This window comes from Macrobrachium nipponense, chromosome 10, assembly GCF_015104395.2.
Source record: "Macrobrachium nipponense isolate FS-2020 chromosome 10, ASM1510439v2, whole genome shotgun sequence".
Classification (NCBI taxonomy): Eukaryota; Metazoa; Arthropoda; class Malacostraca; order Decapoda; family Palaemonidae; genus Macrobrachium; species Macrobrachium nipponense.
The window spans coordinates 100,903,179-100,925,678 of record NC_087204.1 but is presented as its reverse complement, the minus strand read 5'-3'; the positions used below and the strand labels follow the sequence as shown (position 1 = coordinate 100,925,678).

The following is a 22,500-nucleotide window of genomic DNA, read 5'->3' as shown; positions in this document are numbered from 1 at the left end:
AGGTGGCTGACTGGCTAGCTGGCTGTTGAGTCTTCCTGCAACATGTTAATTGCAATGTTGGTTTCTGTTGCAAAATCAAGAGGTGACTTGGATCTTAATGATTGTGTTTCAGGTATACGTGTTATTATAATCAGCTTTGCTGCTCTTTGGTGGATACATGCATACATACATTCATACATAATTCATACATACATACATATGTATATTATCTCATGTGTAAAAGGCCCATTAAAACACGCTTGTTTAAAGCCAAGGACATAGCTTTAAACCAGTGTTTTAATGGGCCTTTTATACTTGAGACATATCCTGTTTTAACAGAAGAATTTATTTACATATGTATATTGTGTATATATATATATATATATTATATATATATGTTGTATGTATGTATATGTATATATAAATATATATGTATACATATGCATACACACATACATAGATACGACACGTCTCGTCAAATCCAGATGTGATGAGTCAGTTGACCTAATCTATGACTTCCATAACTGCTGGCTAGAGTCGGCTGCACCATTAGGAGACCCCTCCCCCTCCTCCTCCCCCCTCCTTCCTTCCTCCTTCCTCCTCCTCCTCCTCTGAGGGAGAGGGAGAGGCCAGAAGACGAGGTGGGGCAGGAGTGATCTCACCTGTGATGCTGTCGAATTTTGTAAAAGCTCTGTGATTATGATGGGGATGATGAAAGGAAGTTTAAGGACGGTAGCGACACGGCCCCAGGGCACCCCCCTATCCCCATGCTCATACCCCACACCTTCCTCCTCCAACCCTAGTTACCCCCCACCCCACCCACACCCCTAACCCCCGAAATATCAATGGAGAATATCCTGTTGAAATAATGACATATAACAAAAGAAGAATGGTGCCTTAACGATCTTGCTTTGACAATGCAGATTTTGCCGCGAGAGAGAGAGAGAGAGAGAGAGAGAGAGATCAGATCTTTGACAGAGGAATAAATTTCCATCGCACTGTTGTCCTGTGAAGCTTCAAAGGTCAGCCTCGTCTTTGGAGCCGGATGCTGTCTGAAGTCAATTTCGGATTCTGCTGCTTCTCGCTTTCTGAAAGGCTCCTCCAAAGTCTCTGGAAGGCTCCGAAGTCTTTGGAGCCCCTCAATTACCGTCACGACATTGATCCAGAGCCACCTGGGACTGAGGACGATAACAAAAGCCAAAGACTACGAGATAGATATTCCTTTTAAGTCGAGACCACGTCGTTAATTATATTCCTTTTAACTCCTCCTGGGAGTCCCTTTGTTTTGAAGTCTACTCGCTTGGACAGATATGTCACGTATGTGTATATTTACGTATGTATGTATATATAATTTATATATATATTTATATATACTGTATAATACTACCTCAGTTTCACCTAGGTAGGATTATTTCATATCTCATTCTCCCTCCTTTCTCTCAAAGCTTTTAATTCCTGCATTCTTTTCACCAACCTTTCTGTCATCTGTCTAGCTTATTTATTTTAAGGCCTGTTGCACACCTTTCTATTATTATTATTATTATTATTATTATTATTATTATTATTATTATTATTATTATTATTATTATTATTATTATTATTATTATTATTATTGATTATTATTATACAGAAGATAAACCGCCATTTATTTGGAACAAGCCCTCCAAAGGGGCCACTGACTTAAAAATTCAAACTTCCAAAGAATATTATGTTGTTCGTTAGAAAGAAGTTACAGAAGAGAATAAAGAATGCGAAAGAGAGATATTATTGTTAGAAAAGATAAAAAGATAAATCAATGATTAAGTAGGTAAAAATATAGATAAATTAGGGTAGTAATCCGTTGTGTCTTCGCTTGAACCATTGATATGGTTCCAGTTGGGGGGGCTGTTCCACACCCGGAATAGATGGTTTTTCCAGTTACCTGTCAATTTCCCTCTTAATAAACGAAGAATGATTTATCTTGCCCCTGAGTTTGGAAAAATTCCCTCGTGAAGGAATACCTTGCACATCCTGGTCAGCCAATCAGTTATACGCTGCATTTCCTCTGTGCTCCAAGTACTCACTCCATCGAGAGTGTTTTTGTATTCTTTTATCTTTGTCTAAACATTTCCTGTTAAGCTTATTGTCTCTAAAGTTGGTGCTGATATCTCTCTCTCTCTCTCTCTCTCTCTCTCTCTCTCTCTAAAACCACTAGGTAGCATCAAGACAAATACATGAACAGCTGAAAATCTCTCTCTCATCCCCCTTACCTTTTTGTCCCTGGGTACATTATTCATCCTTTCTTATACCACTGTACGTCCTTGTGTTCTGTCCCATAACTGGACTTGAGGCAATCCTCTATTTTCCTTCAGTGGAACATTTGGCATCAATATCTCACAATATATATATATATATATATATATATATATATATATATATATACTATATATATACTATATATATATATATATAATATATATATATATATATATATATCTTCTTATATTCTTTTCAATAGCAAGGCGTGGCTCTAAAGAAAAAACAAAACATGGCCCGCTACCAATTTTATACCTTACTTAGTGCTGACATACGTAAGTGTTATTGCTTGACATGAATTATGAATTATTGTACATTTTTTAATATAACTTTTTATATAACTTTCACTTTTTTTATTCAATTGCCCAATGAAATACAGCAACCTTTACCCGAGCGACCTTAGAGAGGTATAAATAATAGGGTAGCGAAATAGAATTACACATTAGTAGCTCCCATTACACGTTAGGTTACCCCCAAAAAATCTCTCTCTCTCTCTCTCTCTCTCTCTCTCTCTCTAAATCCCACTGGGTGTTGGCGAGGCAAAAATACACTTTGGAAGCTAAGAATAATCTGCGCATTTTCATGGCTAGGAAATCCTCTGTCCCTCTCTCTCTCTCTCTCTCCTTCAAGCCAGTAATAGCAGCATAGCAGATATACACATTAGAGTTTGTGAATAATGAATGTATTTCCATAACAAGGAACACCTCCAAACGCAACCCCACCCCCCTCCTCTCTCTCTCTCTCTCTAGCCAGATATACACATTAGAGTTTGTTAATAATTATTAATGAATTTCTATGAAAATGAACACCTAAACCTCCCTTCCCTTCTCTCTCTCTCTCTCTCTCTCTCTTCTCTCTCTCTCTCTCTCTCTCTCTCTCTCTCAAGCCACTAATAGCAGCATGACAGATATACACATTTAATTTACGTAGTTCTATAACAAGGAACACCTCCCAAAAAAATCTCTCTCTCTCTCTCTCTCTGGGAGGTGGTGACCGTCCTTGCTGCTTGCCTGGCTCTATCATATTCCCCCGGGGCGGGTCCGGATTAAGCGGGAGCTGAAACCCCGGAAAAAAAGATACGAAAAAAAAAAAAATTTGGGAGGGGCGTTGCAGATCACAACCCCAACCCCCCCCGCCCCCATCCCCGTTTCCGTTAGGCGCCTGACCACGCCCTTGGGACAGGCAGGAAACTTCGGGACTAGGGAGGATTCCTATCTGCTCGCTCTAGGAGTCCTGTGATCTCTTTGATGTTGTAGTTATTATTATTATTATTATTATTATTACTATCATTATTATTATTATTATTATTATTTTATTCTTGCTAATTATTCTACTTATTGTTGCTGATTGTTTGATTATTATGGCTGATTATTCTCATTATAATTATTGCTGATCATTAAATTACTATTACTATTATTATTATTGTTTTTATTTCATTCTTGCTGATTATTTTATTATTATTGCTAATTATTATAATTATTATTGCTGATAATTTTATTATTATTGCTGATCATTCTTTTTATGATTATTGCTGATTATTTTATTATTATGGCTGAATATTCTTTTTATGATTACTGTCGATATCGCTTAATTATTCCCTTATTATTATTATTATTATTATTATTATTATCATTATTATTATTATTATTATTATTATTATTATTATTGCTGATTACTCTTATTACAATTACTGTTATTCTAATGATTAGTCCTAATTATCAATACAATTATCGCTGATTATTCTTTTTTTGATTGTTGCTAATTATTCTAATTATTATTATGACTGAATGACTTTTCAGTCTGAGCCTGAATGATGATAAAAGTCGTAGACTGAATAGTCATTCAGTCTATGACTTGAATGGTCATCCAGTCTCACCCTGAATGATCTTACACATTCAGTCTTAGACTGAATGCAATTCAGTCTACGACTGATTTATTATTAATATCGAGTATACTCGATTATTAATAATAATATATATATATAATGTATATATATATATATATATACATATTATATATATATATATATATATATATATATATATATATACAAACAAATAAAATCACTCTCATTTTTAATCGTCCTACCTCCATCATCATGAGCGAATCACAAAAGCAAAAGTGGACGACTGGCAAAAAAAAAAAAAAAAAAAAAAAAAAAAAAACTCAAGGTTACAACGCCAACGACTTCGACGTCGGGACAAAAACTAGTCGTCAGTGAACGAAGTCGTCAGCGAGATCTTTCGAACGCAGGAGAAGTTCGATTTCCTGCGCGTTCGACTTCGTTTTTTTTTTCTTTTTGCACCAGATGGATTGATTCGTATTACGTAGAAGTGGCGGTGACGTCAGTCGTATCTGTGTATTGCAGTATGAGGTCTCTCTCTCTCTCTTCTCTCCAATAATTATCTTGATGATGATGTATACGTAGAAGTGGCCGCGTGAAGTCAGTCGATCTGTGTATTGCAGTATGAGGTTCTCTCTCTCTCTCTCTTCAGTAATTATTTCTTGATGATGATGTGTTATATTTAAGCTCAAGTAATCACGGAACAATAAGTATACAGTTACATATGTTTAAGAGTCTCTTCTCTCTCTCTCTCTCTCTCTCTCTCTCTCTCTCTCTCTCTCTCATATTTCTTTTTATGGTATTTTTTTCTTTATTTTCGGTAACTGCTTATATTTTGCTTTGCTGTAAAGCTATTGAACACCTCTCTCTCTCTCTCTCTCTCTCATTTCATTTCTTATTATGACATTATATTTATAATGGACATTAACAGTTACTTATGCTTTGCTGGTCAGTATTAATCTCTCTCTCTCTCTCTCTCTTCCATTTCATTTCATTTCGTATTAACAGTAACAGTTTGTTTATGCTTTGCTGGACAATTATTGAACATTGACCGCCCCCCCCCCTTCTTCTCTCTCTCTCTCTCTCAGGTCAAAGATTACGTCACAGAACTAAGAGACTAAAAAGGTCACGTAACCGCATAAATTAATCACTTGTTGTCGTAGGCGTGACCTTGATTTAACCTTGACCTTCTCAAGGACGGTGGTTTTAGGTTTATTTATTTATTTATTATTTTTTCATTTTTATATACTTTAAATTTTTTTTAATCTTTAGCTGAGGAGATACGAGTGGTTTACGTAACACTATTGTAGTCGAAATTATGCAATGTGATGCTGTTACTTTCCTCTGTCAGTGACACCTCTCTCTCTCTCTCTCTCTCTCTCTCACTCTCGTTACCTATCTTTTTATGGTGTTATTTTTCTCTCATTAACAGCAACAGTTTTATATGCTTTGCTGGACAGTTTTCAACATTAACATATGTTCGTAGTCCACTTGAATATTGCAATATGATATGGTACCCACACTATCAAAAGGATATTGCACAAATAGAGAGTGTACAAAGGTCCTTTACAGCTAGAATAGAAGAAGTTAAGGACCTAGACTACTGGGAAAGACTACAAATTCTTAAAATTATATAGTCTAAAAAAAAAACAAAAAAAAAAAAAAAAAAAACAAAAAAAAATAAAAGGAGAAGAGAAAAAAACGCTACATGATAATTCAGGCATGGAAACAGATAGAAGGAATAGCAGAAAATATCATGGAACTAAAAATATCAGAAAGAGCAAGCAGAGGTAGATTAATAGTGCCCAAAACTATACCAGGAAAAATAAGGAAAGCACACAGGACATTAATCCACTACGCACCAGCATCGATAATGCAGCGTCTATTCAATGCGTTGCCAGCTCATCTGAGGAATATATCAGGAGTGAGCGTAGATGTGTTTAAGAATAAGCTCGACAAATATCTAAACTGCATCCCAGACCATCCAAGATTGGAAGATGCAAAATATACCGGAAGATGTACTAGCAACTCTCTGGTAGACATTAGAGGTGCCTCACACTGAGGGACCTGGGGCAACCCGAACAAGATGTAAGGTCTGTAAGGTAAGGTCTCTTTCTCTGTGTTTATTATATATATATATAATATCATAGATAAACAAGGCATAATCTGACCTCCAGCTTACTCGGGGTGCTCGCTAAAATCTACGGTCAAATAGAGCGTTGTTTCACCAACAAAAATTTAAATAATTACGATATATTTTTTCAGAAATAATAGTTCTGCGCTGTTTAAAATGCGCTTTATTTATTTTTTTGCATTTTCATTCTAATAAATAAATCTTGAATATCCTATCCTAAAATTCCTGTATCTTTAGGCTTTTCCATTGGGCTTTCTTAACCTCCCCCCCTCAACAAGAAAAACAACAACAAAATAGTAAGGAAAAGAGACAATTAAATAGATAATTATATGTAGACAATCACCTCCGTTGGGTATTTGTAACAAAAGTTCCTTGTTGGACAAGTGGTTTACGCGCTCGCCTACTGATTCCGTAGTCCTGAGTTCGATTCCTCGCTCTGCAAATGTGGAGTCAGAGAAATTTGTCTCCGGCGATTAGAAACTAATTTCTCGATATAATGTGGTTCGGATCCCACAATAAGGTAGTAGGTTCCTATTGCTGGGTAGCCAATTGGTTCCTAGCCATGTAAAAATATCTAATCCTTCGGGCCAGCCCTAGGAGAGCTGTTAATCAGCTCAGTAGTCTGGTTAAACTAAGATATACTTAACTTTTTTGTAACATCCTACATGCATTCCTCTCCTTTGCTCTTCCTCCAGTTGTTGGCGATCGCCGTATCCGCGCTGCTGGTCTTGGAGAATGGACTCCGGGAGGCAGAAGGTGCTTCCTATTCCTTCACCACCCGTCTGCAGTCTAGCTCCTCTAACAAGGCCCCTGCGAGGGCAGCGGCGACCCAGCCCAATGCAGTCGTCGCTTCTGGGACAAGAAACAGAGGTATGTTGTCGTCTTTTTGGGCTCGGGGTCGAAGTGGGTCAGAGCAGGTCAGAGGGGGTTAAACTGGGTCAAAGTAGGTGAAACTGGCTCAAAGTAGGTCAAACTAGGTCAAAGTGGGTTAAAGCAGGTCAAACTGGGTCAAAGTAGGTGAAACTGGCTCAAAGTAGGCCAAACTAGGTCAAAGTGGGTTGTGGGTTAAACTGGGTCACGGTAGGGAAACTGGGTCAAAGTGGGTCGAAGCAGGGGAAACTGGGTCGAAGTAGTCAAACTAGGTCAAAGTGGGTTATGGGTCAATGTAGGTGAAACTGGCTCAGAATAGGTCAAAGTGGGTTGAATCAGTTTAAAGTGGGTAAAAATATGTCAGATGCAGTCAAAGTGCGTCAAAATTGGTTAAACTAGGTCACAATATGTCAAAGTAGGTCAAAGTGGGTTGAATTAGGTTTAGTTAGCTGGCTTGATTGGCCTCACCTGGTCCTGAGAGTAACGAGATATGTTACATGCTCTCTCTCTCTACCTATCTATCTGTCTGTCTTCCCCCACCCTATTAATATTGTACACAAACAGGCACACAAGTCTCGCAAGTAATATGAGGTGTTGGGCTCTCTCTCTTTCTCTCTCTCTCTCCATTAATCTTGTACATACACACGAACTCATACAGACATATCAAGCCAAAGAAAAACACGAGCTTCTAAGCGTATCTGCAATTTTGTGGTTATAGAAATATTCCTGACAGTGTCAAATTATATATCTCATTTTACTCCCTTTAACAGTTTCAAACAGATTCGTCCATTTTGAAACTTGGTTTGTAAAAGCATTGTTGACCTTAAATCAATCTGGGAAGAATGTTATTACAGTCAATATAATCTTTAAAGACATACATACAGCAAAAATGTCATCCATTTGAGTTGTCATGATTTCCTGGGGGAATAAAGTCTCGAATGTGACCAGTCGTTATGTTAAGGATTAAGCAACGTTTACGAGGTTACTAATTGCTTCTCTTAAACTCGACTGCACGACTACAGCTGACTACAGCGTGACCGACTACAGGAGATATCTACCAGTCGAGCACACTCCTGAAGTGAAGAAGGCCCGAGAGCAGTTCTTCAGTCTCTACAAGAAACAGGCCAGGTAACCTTCGCGGCGGTGGTGACATCTGTCGTCAGGAATTGTGCATTGTTTTCCAAAATGGGACATCTGTCCTCAGGACATTGGAATGTTACGGTTGTTTATGACCGTCTGACGTGCTTTATTATTATAATTGTTATAATATGGCTCAAACATGCTTTTAATATATTACAGCTGTGACGTGCTTTTAATATATTATAATCATAGCTCTGACGTGCTTTTAATATATTGAAGCTCTGACATGCTTTTAATATATTTAACTGTGACGTGCTTTTAATATATTACAGCTATGACGTGCTTTTAATATATTACAGCTGTGATGCGCTTTTAATATATTATAGTTCTGAAGTGCTTTTAACTTACTATAGCTCAGACGTGCTTTTAATATATCATAGTTCTGACATGCTTTTGATATATTACAACTCTGACGTGCTTTTAATATATATTACAGCTCTGACACGCTTTTGATATGTTACAACTCTGACTTGCTTTTCATATATTATAGCTCTGACGTGCTTTTAATATTTCATAGCTCAGACGTGCTTATGATATATTACAGCTCAGACGTGCTTTTAGTATATTATAGCTTGTTTGCTATCTATTTATCTATCTACGTCGTCACTCCGCAGCCTGGCGGCCGAGGCTCCAGACAACGACCTCGACGGAAAGATGAGTGAAGCCAGAACCAACGTCAATGATGATGATTATTACTACTACGACTACGAAGGAGAGAACAGCGAATACGAAGAGGACGATGACGACGAGGAGGAATCAGAAGGCTCAGAAGAAGGAGATGAACACGAGGATGATGATGAAGAGGATTCCGATGAGGAGAGTGAATACTCAGATGAAGCCGATGAGGATTCCTCGTCCTCCTCGGAAGAAGACGGCGTAGATTCCAGCGAGGAAAACGGACTGGATTCCTCAGAGGAAGGAGCAGACTCCTCGGAAGAAAGCCTGGACGGGGAGGATTCCAGTTCCTCCTCCTCCTCGGAGGAAGATGGGGACGGCAGTTCCAGTGGTGGATTCCAGCCACTCAACACGAACTCTTTAGCAGCCCTGAGACCCGTCACCGATACTCCCGAGGTCAAGAAGGCCAAGAGGACCTTCTTTGACCTTTATAAGGCTCAAGCGGAACTCTCCTTCAGCGCCCCCGACGACAAATAGGAAGAAGATGCGTTTTTTATATATATATTTTGTACCAAAATGCGTCCCCTTATGCGTTCTCACACACCACACACGATTCAAGCTCGCTTCTGTCATTCTTAGTACGTAAGTAGGCCCAAAGCTAAGTAAGGCTACGTAGGGCCAAAAATAAGTTAGGCTGTATGTAGGGCCAAAACTGATTTAGGCTGTACACAGGGCAAAACTAATTGATGCTGTACATAGGGCCAAAACTACTTTTGGCTGTACACAGTGCCAAAACTAATTGAGGCTGTACATAGGGCCAGAACTGATTTAGGCTGTACATAGGCCCAAAGCTAATTTAGGCCACGTAGGGCCAAAAATAAGTTAGGCTGTATGTAGGGCCAAAACTGATTTAGGCTGTACACAGGGCCAAAACTAATTTAGGCAGTACATGCGGCCAAATCAGGTTAGGCTGTACGTAGAGCCGAATCTGATTTCATCTGTACGTAGGGCCAAATCTGATTTAGGCTGTACGTAGGGCCAAACTAATTTAGGCACTCGTAGGGCCAAAAAACAAGCTACGTCAATGGACTGTCAAAAAATTACACTAGCCAATCGCAATACTCTCACCTCTTGAACTTTTTAAAATAATCTACTCTTTGAAAAAAAAAAACTGCTAAGATTGACAGGTGGCAAAGTAGATCTAGGGTTAGTACGATTCTTGAAGATTGTCCAGGCTGACAATCGAAGATTAAACACGAGGAATGAAATGCGAACAAGAACTTTTTCTCAGGAAAAAACAAACATGATGGACGTAAAGTATTTTGCCATAAATCAAATTCATTTCAAGCGAAGGCTCCTTCTCTGTAGGAGTTGAAAATATCAGAGGTTTTTCCAGTGAGATAGAATTATTGGTAAAAGTTATTCTTATGTCTGAAGATGAAGGAAAATTGTAGCTTATAAACATGACCTTCCCAAAAGTATATATTTACAAAATTTAAAGACATCGTTGGTTATATTCATGTATGTATACACATGGGTTATTGAAAATCAGTATTTTCAAGAATGTATGATACTGCTGAAACAGAATACATACAAAAACCCGATAAATTATAGAAGAAAACATTCTCCAAGTGATCTGAATCAGAGAAAAAATGTTATTAAAGATAAGCTTAAAGAAAGTGGTAACGAGATAAATGAGATAAATTCCGATACATTTTCCTTTCCGTAGAGATGTGACGAAGCTTCTCTATTCAAGAAGCATTTATTCATATTCCTCTTCGAGTGGTTAGTGACTAAGTTAGCCCCCTGGCTAGTCATCTTCGAGATTGCATGACAGAAAAAAAAATCGCCAAAAAAATAGAAATCATATATTTTATTAAAAGATTTAACTAGAGATTTATACAAAATTTCGTGCGACAGGTGGAAGCTTTGAGTTGGTGACAACTTATATGTTGTTGCTCAAAGCTTTTCTCTCGTTGTCTTTAGGTTAAGTTGATATGTGAATAAAGCTATTTTCCTGCAAGAAATTCTTAGTTTGTTTCCAAATCCTTTTGTTTTTTTACTCAAAATTTATATTCTATTTTCCTGCAAGAAATTCTTAGTTTGTTTCCAAATCCATTTGTTTTTTTATTCAAAATTTATATTTTATTTTCCTGCAAGAAATTCTTAGTTTGTTTCCAAATCCTTTTGTTTTTTTAGACAAAATTTATATTTTATTTTCTTGCAAGAAATTTTTGTTTGTTTCCAAATCCTTTTGTTTTTTTAACAAAATTTATATTTTATTTTCTTGCAAGAAATTCTTGTTTGTTTCCAAATCCTTTTTTTTTTTATTCAAAATTTATATTTTATTTTCCTGCAAGAAATTCTTATTTTTTTTTCCAAATCCTTTTGCTTTTTTACTCAAAATTTATATTTCATTTTCCTGCAAGAAATTCTTGGTATACTTTTGTTTTTTTTATTCAAACTTTATATTTTATTGTCATTTTAAATTAAGGAAATGAAGGGAATAAGCCCCCGAAGAGGGGTAGTGCCGTCATTGCACCTCACGTGGTGCACTGTGGGCATTACTTAAACCTTAACTGCAACCCCTTTCAGTCCCTTTTACTGTACCCTCATCCATATTCTTTCTTCCATCTTACTTTAATTAACCATCGGCTAACAATTGCTTCAGTGTAACAGCAAAATATTTTCCTCCTGTTACACCTGTCAAACCTTCACTCAATTTTCCCATCGTAGGTCCCAGCGCTTGCTTTTGGCCTTAGGCCTAAATTTTATATGCAACTTCCAACTTTCGTAGGCGTAATTGCGAACCGTGTTTTCGCATTCTGCGACCCTCTCAGAATCTGAGGCAACTTCCATAGGCGTAATTGCGAACCGTGTTTTCGCATTCTGCGACCCTCTCAGAATCTGAAGCGAGGTCATGTAAGGGTCAGATAGACTTCAGCATCATACGAGGCAGCGTACAAGACATAGAAGTCTTTGCATCACAAAGAAAGACAGGAAAGACACTGGCAGACATAGCCATTAGTTCGTGGGTTCGCTCATAATCTTACGAGGCAGCGTATAAGACACAGGAGTGTTTACATCACGAAAGAAGGCAAAACAGACACAAGCAGACATAGTTCATGGCTTCGCTTATGCGTCTTCATTGGCGGAGTTTACGAGTTGGGGTCAGACAGACTTCAGCATCTCAAGAGGCAGCGCGTACAAGACATATAGAAGTGTTTGCATCACAAAGGAAGACAGGAAAGACACTGGCTGACTTCGCTATTGTTTGTTGGATTCGCGCATGCGCCTTGAAGGGCGGAGTTTACAAGTGCACCCTCCAAATGGCGAACAATAAAAAGACCAGAGGACTTTGGGAACTACGCATTTCTCTCCGTGAATTCTCTCGCGAGATTCGACGACGGAGTCGACTCGACCCCTCCCGCCCTGGACCGGATTAATTTCTTTTTATATTTTTAGCCTGTGGTGCTTCCTCGGGATTTATTTCTGCCCCGAAGGGTATTTATTTGAGATTTAATTAGCATTTCATCAGTGGTTTCTCTTTGTGTTTGTGGTATCTGTGATTCTGAGAATTCTCGTGAGGAATAATTATATATTTATATCTTATGGTCTTCGTATCAAGTGTTGGGCAGACACTGAGAAATATTGCATCATTAAGTGTTATAAATGATACGTTTTGCTAGGTTTCATTCTCTCTCTCTCTCTCTCTCTCTCTCTCTCTCTCTCTCTCCTCCATAGCTTGATCGCCTACTTTTCTGAAGATTACATTGATGAAGACATCTCTCTCTCCCTCCATACACACATATATATGTATATATACGCATACATATGCACACATATATACATACATGAATATATGCATGGTTATTTAGGTTCATACCATCCAAGCCTCATTTTCACTTAGTCAGGATATTATCCTTAATCACTCCGCCCCCATTTCCCTCCTTTGTCACAAATCTCGTAATTCCTCCATCCTTTATACATATTGTACACCTTTATGTTATTATTATTATTATTATTATTATTATTATTATTATTATTATTATTATTGCTAAGCAATTCACAGCCTCGTAAGATAAATGAGTGCAATTTAAGTTCACAATCATCTATTAAAGATATTACTATGTAAAAATACGCAAAAGTAAAGTGTTCTAACACCTTTGCATATTATTATTATTATTATTATTATTATTATTATTATTATTATTATTATTATTATTATTATTATTAAACTAAACAAAAACTTCTTTCACTTTTTTTCTGAAGATGGAAAAAGAAACCCACAAGATTAATGATTTAAGTAACTTGTTTACTTGTAAGTATTCACGTAGTCTTTTTGTTAACGCTATAGAAATACTTACAAGTAAACAAGTCATTCTCGATAATCTATTGTGTTTCTTTTCCCAATATTATTATTATCATATTATTATTATTATTATTATTATTATTATTATTATTATTATTATTATTATTATTATTATTATTATCAAGAGCATCACAGAAGCCTAAAGTGTTTATGTATGCAATAATCTTGTGAGATTCTTTTTTCCATTATTATTATTATTATTATTATTATTATTATTATTATTATTATTATTATTATTATTATTATTATTATTATTATTATTATTATTATTATTGTTATTCAAGAGCATCACAAAAGCCCAAAGTGTTTACGTAAGACCCTTCACCTTAGAGAGATTAACATCTAAGCAACCTTTATAAAGCTCCAGGGAAAAAAAGTAAATAGAAAGGATGTTCTTCTTTACTGGATGCAGTCAGCTAGCTCTTTGAGCAGCTCTTGGAAATGGATAAGCTCCTTAGCTAATCGTTTCGACTTACCTGGAAAATCTGTTGCCTGGAAAATGAATTTCCAGCGGCAGAGATTCACCTAAAAAAAGTGATCCTAAAAGTAAAATGAAGATTTTATTATTATTAATTATTATTATTTATTTATTATTATTATCATTATTATTATTATTATTATATATTATTATTATTATTATTATGTATCATTATAACAAGTATTCATAGTAGCACGAGTATTAACATGGAGAACCAAGTACACAGTTATGTGCATGTACACATATTCAAAGGTAAATTTGTACAGAGAGCTTTCGGGAATCTGCTCGAAAACTGGAATCGAGTAGATTCCTGGAAGCTATCTGTACAGATTTGTCTTTACATATGTGTACATATACATAACTGTGGACTGGTTTCTCCATGATAATTATTATTATTATTTTATTTTTTTTTTTTTTTTTTTTTTGCTCGATCACAGTCCTCCAATTCGACTGGGTGGTATTTATAGTGTGTGGTTCCGGGTTGCATCGTGCCTCCTTAGGAGTCCATCACTTTTCTTACTATGTGTGCCGTTTCTAGGATCACACTCTTCTGCATGAGTCCTTCAGCTACTTCAGCATCTAGTTTTTCTAGATTCCTTTTCAGGGATATTGGGATCGTGCCTAGTGTTCCTATGATTATAGGTATAATTTCCACTGGCATATCCCATATCCTTCTTATTTCCATTTACAGATCTTGATACTTATCCATTTTTTCCCTCTCTTTCTCTTCAACTCTGGTGTCCCATGGTATTGCGACATCAATGAGTGATACTTTCTTCTTAACTTTGTCAATCAACGTCACGTCTGGTCTATTTGCACGTATCACCCTATCTGTTCTGATACCATAGTCCCAGAGGATCTTTGCCTGATCGTTTTCTATCACTCCTTCAGGTTGGTGCTCGTACCACTTATTACTGCAAGGTAGCTGATGTTTCTTGCACAGGCTCCAGTGGAGGGCTTTTGTCACTGAATCATGCCTCTTCTTGTACTGGTTCTGTGCAAGTGCCGGGCATTCACTTGCTATGTGGTTTATGGTTTCATTTTTCGTATTGCACTTCCTACATATGGGAGAGATGTTATTTCCGTCTATCGTTCTTTGAACATATCTGGTTCTTAGGGCCTGATCTTGTGCCGCTGTTATCATTCCTTCAGTTTCCTTCTTTAGCTCTCCCCTCTGCAGCCATTGCCATGTGTCATCGCTGGCTAGTTCTTTAGTCTGTCTCGTGTATTGTCCGTGCATTGGTTTGTTGTGCCAGTCCTCTGTTCTGTTTGTCATTGTCCTGTCTCTGTATATTTCTGGGTCTTCGTCTACTTTTATTAGTCCTTCTTCCCATGCACTCTTTAGCCACTCGTCTTCACTGGTTTTCAGATATTGCCCTAGTGCTCTGTTCTCGATGTTGACGCAGTCCTCTATACTTAGTAGTCCTCTCCCTTCATCCTTTCGTGTTATGTATAGTCTGTCCGTATTTGCTCTTGGGTGTAGTGCTCTGTGTATTGTCATATGTTTCCTGGTTTTCTGATCTATGGAGCGGAGTTCTGCCTTCGTCCATTCCACTATTCCTGCGCTGTATCTGATTACTGGCACTGCCCATGTGTTTATGGCTTTTATCATATTTCCGGCGTTGAGTTTTGACTTGAGTATCGCCTTGAGTCTCTGCACATATTCTTTCCTGATCGTGTCCTTCATCTCTTGGTGTTTTATATCACCTCCTTTCATTATTCCCAGGTATTTGTATCCAGTCTCATCTATGTGTTTGATGTTGCTCCCATCTGGTGGCTTTATCCCTTCAGTTCTCGTTACTTTGCCTTTTTGTATGTTGACTAAGGCGCATTTTTCTATTCCAAACTCCATCCTGATGTCCCCAGATACAATCCTTACAGTCTGGATTAGGGTATCTATTTCCTTGATGCTCTTACCATACAGCTTGATGTCATCCATGAACATCGGATGGTTGATTCTGTTGCCTCTTTTCTTGAGTTGGTACCCAGCATCCATCTTCTGTAGTACTTTTGTCATGGGAATCATGACTACTACGAAGAGTAGTGGGGACAGTGAGTCGCCCTGGAAGGTCCCTCTCTTGATATTAACCTCTGCTAGTCTTATTCCAGAGCTTGTAAGTATTGTATTCCAGTTGTGCATTGTATTTTTGAGGAAACTGATGGTGTTTTCCTCTGCCCCATATATTTTCAGGCATTCTATTAGCCATGTGTGTGGTATCATGTCGAAGGCTTTCTTATAGTCTTTCCATGCCATGCATAGGTTGGTTTTCCTTCTCCTACTGTTCTTCATTACCATTTTGTCTATCAGGAGCTGGTCTTTTGTGCCCCTACACTTCCTTCTGCCAGCCTTTCTGTTGGTGGGGGATGGGGGAGGTGTTTTGTCTCCTCTAGGTAATTTGTATAGCCTTTCACTGATGATACCTGTTAGTAACTTCCACATTATTGGTAGGCAGGTGATAGGCCTGTAGTTACTGGCTATATTTCCCTTACTCTTGTCTTTTTGTACTAAGGATGTTCTTCCTGTGGTCATTCATTTGGGTGCATGGTGATTTGTGATACAATGCTGGAGTTCTGCTATTCGTGGGTGTAGGGCCTTGAAGTTTTTGAGCCAGTATCCATGGACTTCATCGGGACCTGGGGCTTTCCAGTTTGGCATTTTCTTTATTATTATTATTATTATTTTATTATTATTATTATTATTATTATTATTATTATTATTATTATATTGTACTTAGGAAGCAGACCCTCTCTCAAGCATACTTTATTAAAAGTAATGGCTACTTCAGCAGCGTTACACTTGTAGAGATTCTTCTGTATTTTGCGAATAGCGGCTTTTTCCGTGCTACTAAAAAGGCTAGTAGAGCGCCTATAGAGGTCATGATCAAATATAGTGTCAAAATAGGTGTATATATTTGAATTTTACAGATAAACTATGATACCATAGTCATCAAAGTCATTAACGATTCTCTCTCTCTCTCTCTCTCTCTCTTTCTTAAAGCGAGCTTTTGTCTGGAGCTACCAGACATCCTCGGGCTGGGAAGCTGAGGGTGGACTGATCTTGGTGTAGTGTCCTTCCTCCTTATAATAGGGGGGTTTTCATTGGTGGCTTTAGCCAGGCCTCAAGCCACTTGCTCCGAGCCGATGGTTGCAATGTTGCAGATCCTGCAGCCGTCTAGACCTCCTGAGCGGCGCGGTAACGTAGATGGGCGTTGCGCTACGCTGTGGGACGTCACGGCTAATTTGATTTCCATCGGCTGCAGGAGAACCTGCACTGAATACGACGCAGGAAGAATTTCTCCTCCCTACGAGTATGAGAAGACCTGCCACCAACAATGACACCACCGATCGCGACAACTCCACGGAAGACAACGCCCCCGAACGAGGTACTCCTGAAGCCAATGGAAATCAAATTAGCCGTGACGTCCCACAGCGTAGCGCAACGCCCATCAGCGTTACCGCGCCGCTCAGGAGGTCTAGACGGCTGCAGGATCTGCAGCATTGCAATCATCGGCTCGAAGAAAGTGGCTTGAGGCCTGGCTCAAGCCACCAATGAAAACAAAGAATCGCCACCGCCAGCCAATAGGAGACAAGCATGGGGCAGACCCCCTGCTGTCAACCCCAAATATAAGGAGCAAGAGCCCGTGCCAGCACAAGATGGCTTAATCTCCAACAACAACAACAACACCAAGATCAGTCCACCCTCAGCTTCCCAGCCCGAGGATGTCTGGCAGCTCCAGACGAAAGCTCGCTTTAAGAAAGAGAGGAGGGAGAAGCAGAGAGAGAGAGGAAGGAGAGAGAGAGAGAGAGAGAGAGAGAGAGAGAGAGAGAGAGAGAGAAAATCGTTAATGATTTTGATGACTATGGTATAGTTTATCCATAAAATTCAAATATATACACCTATTTTGACACTGTATTTGATCATGACCTCTATAGGCGCTCTACTAGCCTGTTTAAGTAGCACCGAAAAAGCCGCTATTCACAAAATAGAGAAGAATCTCTACAAGTGTAATGCTGCTGAAGTAGCCATTACGTTTAATATTATTATTATTATTATTATTATTATTATTATTATTATTATTATTATTATTATTATTATTATTATTATTATTATTATTATCCAGGTGATGAACCCTATTCATATGGAACAAGCCCACCATAGGGGCCACTGACTTGAAATTCAAGCTTCCAAAGAATATTACGGTGTTCATTAGAAAGAAATAATTGAAGGTAATGGGAAATACAGAAAGAAGAGCTGACTTATTAAAAGATAAAAATAGAATAGTAAGCAAATAAATCGATTGAGATATACGAGGAGAATTACATCTTCACCTGAACCTAATAGGTGATGTTGAGATGCTGTAACTTTGATATGTTTTAATTCATAAAAAAACATTCCTGGAAATGTACCCCTGATTGTTTTTATGATATTTTTAAAAAATATACCTGGCTCTTCTTCGCTACACGTGTTCAGGTCATCTAGGGTCATCACCCTTTGAATGAAAAGCAAAGTGGGTGAGAAGTAGGTCTGGATGATGGGAATGATGAAAAGAATCACAAGTGGACTGTACTTTAAATTTGATCTTCTACTGGTCAGTCAACAATTTATCATCATAAATTAATATGTAGCAGACCAAATTTGACATCTGATCCGGCAAGACTTGGTATAAAAAAATACTTTCAAGTCATTAGCTTATCAGAGGAATACTAGGCATTCTTCACCCAAAAGATGGTTGGGATTTTTGACTTAGTCCATGAAGGATGATGAGGCTGAGCCGTTTCTTGCAGATAAGTTTACAAATTCAAATCTATAAACTTAATCCCCATAGGTTGGTAATGGTTTTCAGTGCATCTTGCACGTTGCATTGCAGACGTTATTTAAGGTTCTTTGCGGCGTCCCTTCGACCCCTAGCTGCAACCCTTTGCATTCCTTACTTTCCTTCACCCTCTCCCAATGATTGATTAAATGTTATTTGCAGCGCTTGGCCTTTTCCCTGAATTTTATATTCCAACCCAATACAAACTTGACAGCCTCCCGGTATGAATGCATAGTCTCATGTGCATGAACCCCGTTTTTCTAGTAACGTTTCTGAAACCGTTTTCTCGCCTTCCAGGTTTACACAAACCCTCCATGACAACTGAGGACTGAGCAGTAACATGAGAATCGAGATGCACGCTCAGCGCTGTCCAGTAGCTAAACTGTTGGCTGAAAACCAGAAGAATGCCGGCAACCTCGGAAGACATGGAACTCACTCCTCCTCCGGCCTCTCGTTCAGCCAGTTTCCCTCAAAGCAGTGTCATGGAATAAAGAGCATCCTGGCCGATAAAGATGATGTGCGCGTACCCATCCAGCACCAGGCGCCCCAGAAGAAGGGCAAGAAGTCGCTTTTCCAAAACCTCCAGAAAGAAGAGCGATGGAGCAAGGCTGGCAACGCCAACAAAGCCTTGTTGTACGACAAGGACAAAGTCCCTCAGAGGGGACCACCTCCTCATTCTCAGGCTAAAGTCTTCAACGAGAACTGTTCCATTCACGGTGCTCTCACACGTACTACAGGGTCCCGGCAACTCACCATACCCAAGGGCATAAACTATCCGCTACCAAGTTACATAGACAGCAGACAGATGACGAACGCAGAGCGACTGAAAAATTGGAGGCGAAGCTCCTTAAACTTGGCCCTCAACCACCACCACCAGCCCCTGAGTGCTTCCTCCAAGGGCCCGGAGAAGGCGTCTTCAACGTCGTACCCATTGTCAAACCGCCATCACGTGGGTTCACAACCCCCCATCAACTCTTTCTCAGCACGCACACCAACAACTACACCGTCTCCGGGGGCAATGGCGAAGAAGTGCCCGCACGAAGAATTCCAGTGTTCGCGGCCGCAGATCCCGACTGACCGCTCTTTCTACCCTGTCGGGCACGTCCAGTCACCGGTGGATAATAAGAACTCTCAGAAATTCCTGGGACTGCAGAATCTCTCAGCCAGTAAGAAGGTCATGCCTGGCCTGGTCACAGACTACACTAACAGAAACATGGGAGTCTCTTTCTGATGTTCAGTTACGGACAACCAGTGGTACATAGAGGAAGAGGAATGCTTTCTGTACTATACCCAATACTCGCGGGTCAGTTACACACCAGTTGGCTATGGCTACGTTCCAATGAACTTCTGACTTTAGCTCGTGACAGCTTGTCTGTCTCAAGAACTTTTAGTGCTTTAAGCAGATTGATAATAACAACTCTTGAACGTCAATGTTCATACTTCCACCCTTCAGTGTATGATATCGGCATTTATTTAATGAGACCAATGCATGGGAAATGTCTAGCCTTAGTAATTGATATCTAAGCTTGTATAGCTAAGCTTATGACTAGTTCAAATCTGTGTGGATTCCCCCACCCCCCCTCTTATTCTGTCTCTGTCCAAGAGGGATGTTGTCAGAGTATTAATGATATCTACAGGGCACCTAGGCCAATGCAACATGCACCGTCAGTCGCATACCTTAGACTGCAAATGTCGTCTGATATCAAATTCACCCAACCAAGTAATAAAGTCAATGTTCCTCGACCATTCAGTGGTTTGAGTCCACCTAGTGGCAGATTGTTTGTCTTTACAAATTTTCCTTTGATGTTCATTCTGAGGTGAATTGAATTTTAAACCACATTTACAGTCTTAGGTTCGCAAGTATAAAAAATGTCGCAGTGTATGTGACAAGAATTCATATACCATTAATAGTAAGTTTATTATTAGAGCAGAATTTTATAGATAGAAGGATTCTGTGGGCCATTTCAGTAGGTGGAATTATTTTACTGCTCAGATTCAATACAGAAAGACTAAAGTTTTAGAACTGGTTTAGAATACCATAGGAAGAGCATTCTAGAATATACGACTCAGATATCTTTGGGTTTTTTGTACCGTAAGTAACTTAGAGCTCGTAGTGAGTTTTCCTATATATATATATATATATATATATATATATATATATATATATATATATATATGTGTGTGTGTGTGTGTGTGTGTGTGTGTGTGTGTGGGTGTGTAAATATTAATAACAGGATCTCATTTAAACAGGATGATATCCAACGGAGATTTGTATTCAAAAAGAATTTCAAACTTTCAAGGACTTTTTATGTCTACCAGACGATGAGGACAGACAGTCCTTGAAAATGTAGTAACCTTATAATATACATATATATATATATATATATATATATATATATATATATATATATGATTATATATATACATATATATACATATATATATATATATATATATATATATATATATATATATATACATACATACTACATACACATACATATAAAAGTTATTTATATACTGTCATTCGTAGCGAGAAAATATATCTTGAATACTTAAACGAATTTTAGAAATTAGATATTTTGTTGGTGTTTTTCTAGAACATTGTAAAGAAATGTATGTATATTGCGTACTGTATACAGCTGTCTCTATGAATTCTTTTTAAGTGTTCATTACGTCTCGATTACCGCAGAATACATAAAGAAATGTGTCTTATGTATACAGTTTCATTTAATTCGAATCTCACTCAGAATATGTAATTGTTCTTTGTACCATTTTATTCAGGAGATGCCATTTGTCAAAAGACACTGTTGGCATCTACTTAATATTTGTAGATTAGTCGCAATAAAGAATTAGTTGCCAGATGCTTCTTGTGAACTTTTTCCCTACCAAGAGTGAGTGTATGTGTGTGTGCGTGTGTGTTTGTTTGTTTGTAGGTGTTTGTGGTCTGGCGCTGCTGTGAGAAGCTATCAAAGGACATTCTTGATGTGTTTTTATCTCGCCAGTCGTTTGTGTTTATTTTTTTATTGCTTTTTTTTTGGCTTTTTTAATACCTAAATATACCATCGGTTCAACAGACACTTTACACAGATCAAACATGATCACTAAATAAGAAATCCCGTAGGGGTGGGGAGCCATCAGTGCACCTCATACGATGCACTGTAGGCATTATTTTCGGTTCTTCGCAGCGTCCCATCCTTGGGGCCCTAGCTGCAACTCCTTTCATTCCTTTTTCCGTACCTCCGTTCATAGTCCTTTTCTGCCATCTTACTTCCCTCAGCACTCTCCTAGTTCCTCGTTGGGCGAGTGGGTTACGCGCTCGCCTACCGATTCAGTAGTCCCGAGTTCGATTCCCCGCCCTGCCAACGTGGAACCAGAGGAATTTGTTTCTGGTGATTAGAAATTCATTTCTCGATATGATGTGCTTCGGATCCCACAATAAGCTGTAGGTCCCGTTGCTAGGTAACCAACTGGTTCCTAGCCATATAAGAATGTCTAATCCTTCGGGCCACAGCCCTAGGAGAGCTGTTAATCAGCTCAGTGGTCTGGTTGAACTAAGATATACTTAACTTTACACTCTCCTAAGTGCAAATGCTTTGTGGTTTTCCTCCTGTTACACCTTTCAGACTTCTTACTCTCGATTTCCCTACCAGATCTGGATGACCATCATAGGTCCAAACGCTTACTTGGCCTCTGGCCTAAGTTTTATATATTTCATTCCACTCCACAACATAAGCAAAAAAGCGTTGGCACACAGCAAATCTCCGCCAAGACTGGGCGAACCTTTGACGTTCACGCTACGAAAAGATCTCTTCAAGTTGTCTACATTTTTTCGTATATCTCCCAAAAATTGGGTAGATTGCTGTCGGCCACGAAGTCCAACTTTGGCCGAATTTTCGTCTTGAATCCACGCGTCACTTTTGACAGTCAGAGTTGGGGATTGGAGTCCCCTGTCTTTGT

General features: G+C 38.5%; 2 protein-coding genes across 2 annotated transcripts in view; both read left to right on the top strand.

The window, feature by feature from the left end:
* LOC135223810 (uncharacterized) overlaps window positions 1-10,903 on the top strand; it is a 26,301-nt gene extending 15,398 nt beyond the window's left edge. Inside the window, exons 2-4 of the mRNA XM_064262635.1 lie at window positions 6,947-7,121; window positions 8,144-8,249; window positions 8,876-10,903. Of these exons, the coding sequence (XP_064118705.1) occupies window positions 6,947-7,121; window positions 8,144-8,249; window positions 8,876-9,413 (819 nt within the window). The 3' untranslated portion in view covers window positions 9,414-10,903. The remainder of the gene's footprint in view (window positions 1-6,946; window positions 7,122-8,143; window positions 8,250-8,875) is intronic.
* A 908-nt stretch (window positions 10,904-11,811) lies between these two features.
* On the top strand, window positions 11,812-20,513 carry LOC135223809 (uncharacterized). Its single transcript, XM_064262634.1, has 2 exons — window positions 11,812-12,380; window positions 18,838-20,513. Exon 2 carries the CDS (start codon window positions 18,881-18,883, stop codon window positions 19,769-19,771), a length of 891 nt encoding a protein of 296 aa, XP_064118704.1. The 5' UTR covers window positions 11,812-12,380; window positions 18,838-18,880; the 3' UTR covers window positions 19,772-20,513.
* Window positions 20,514-22,500: the final 1,987 nt, after the last annotated feature.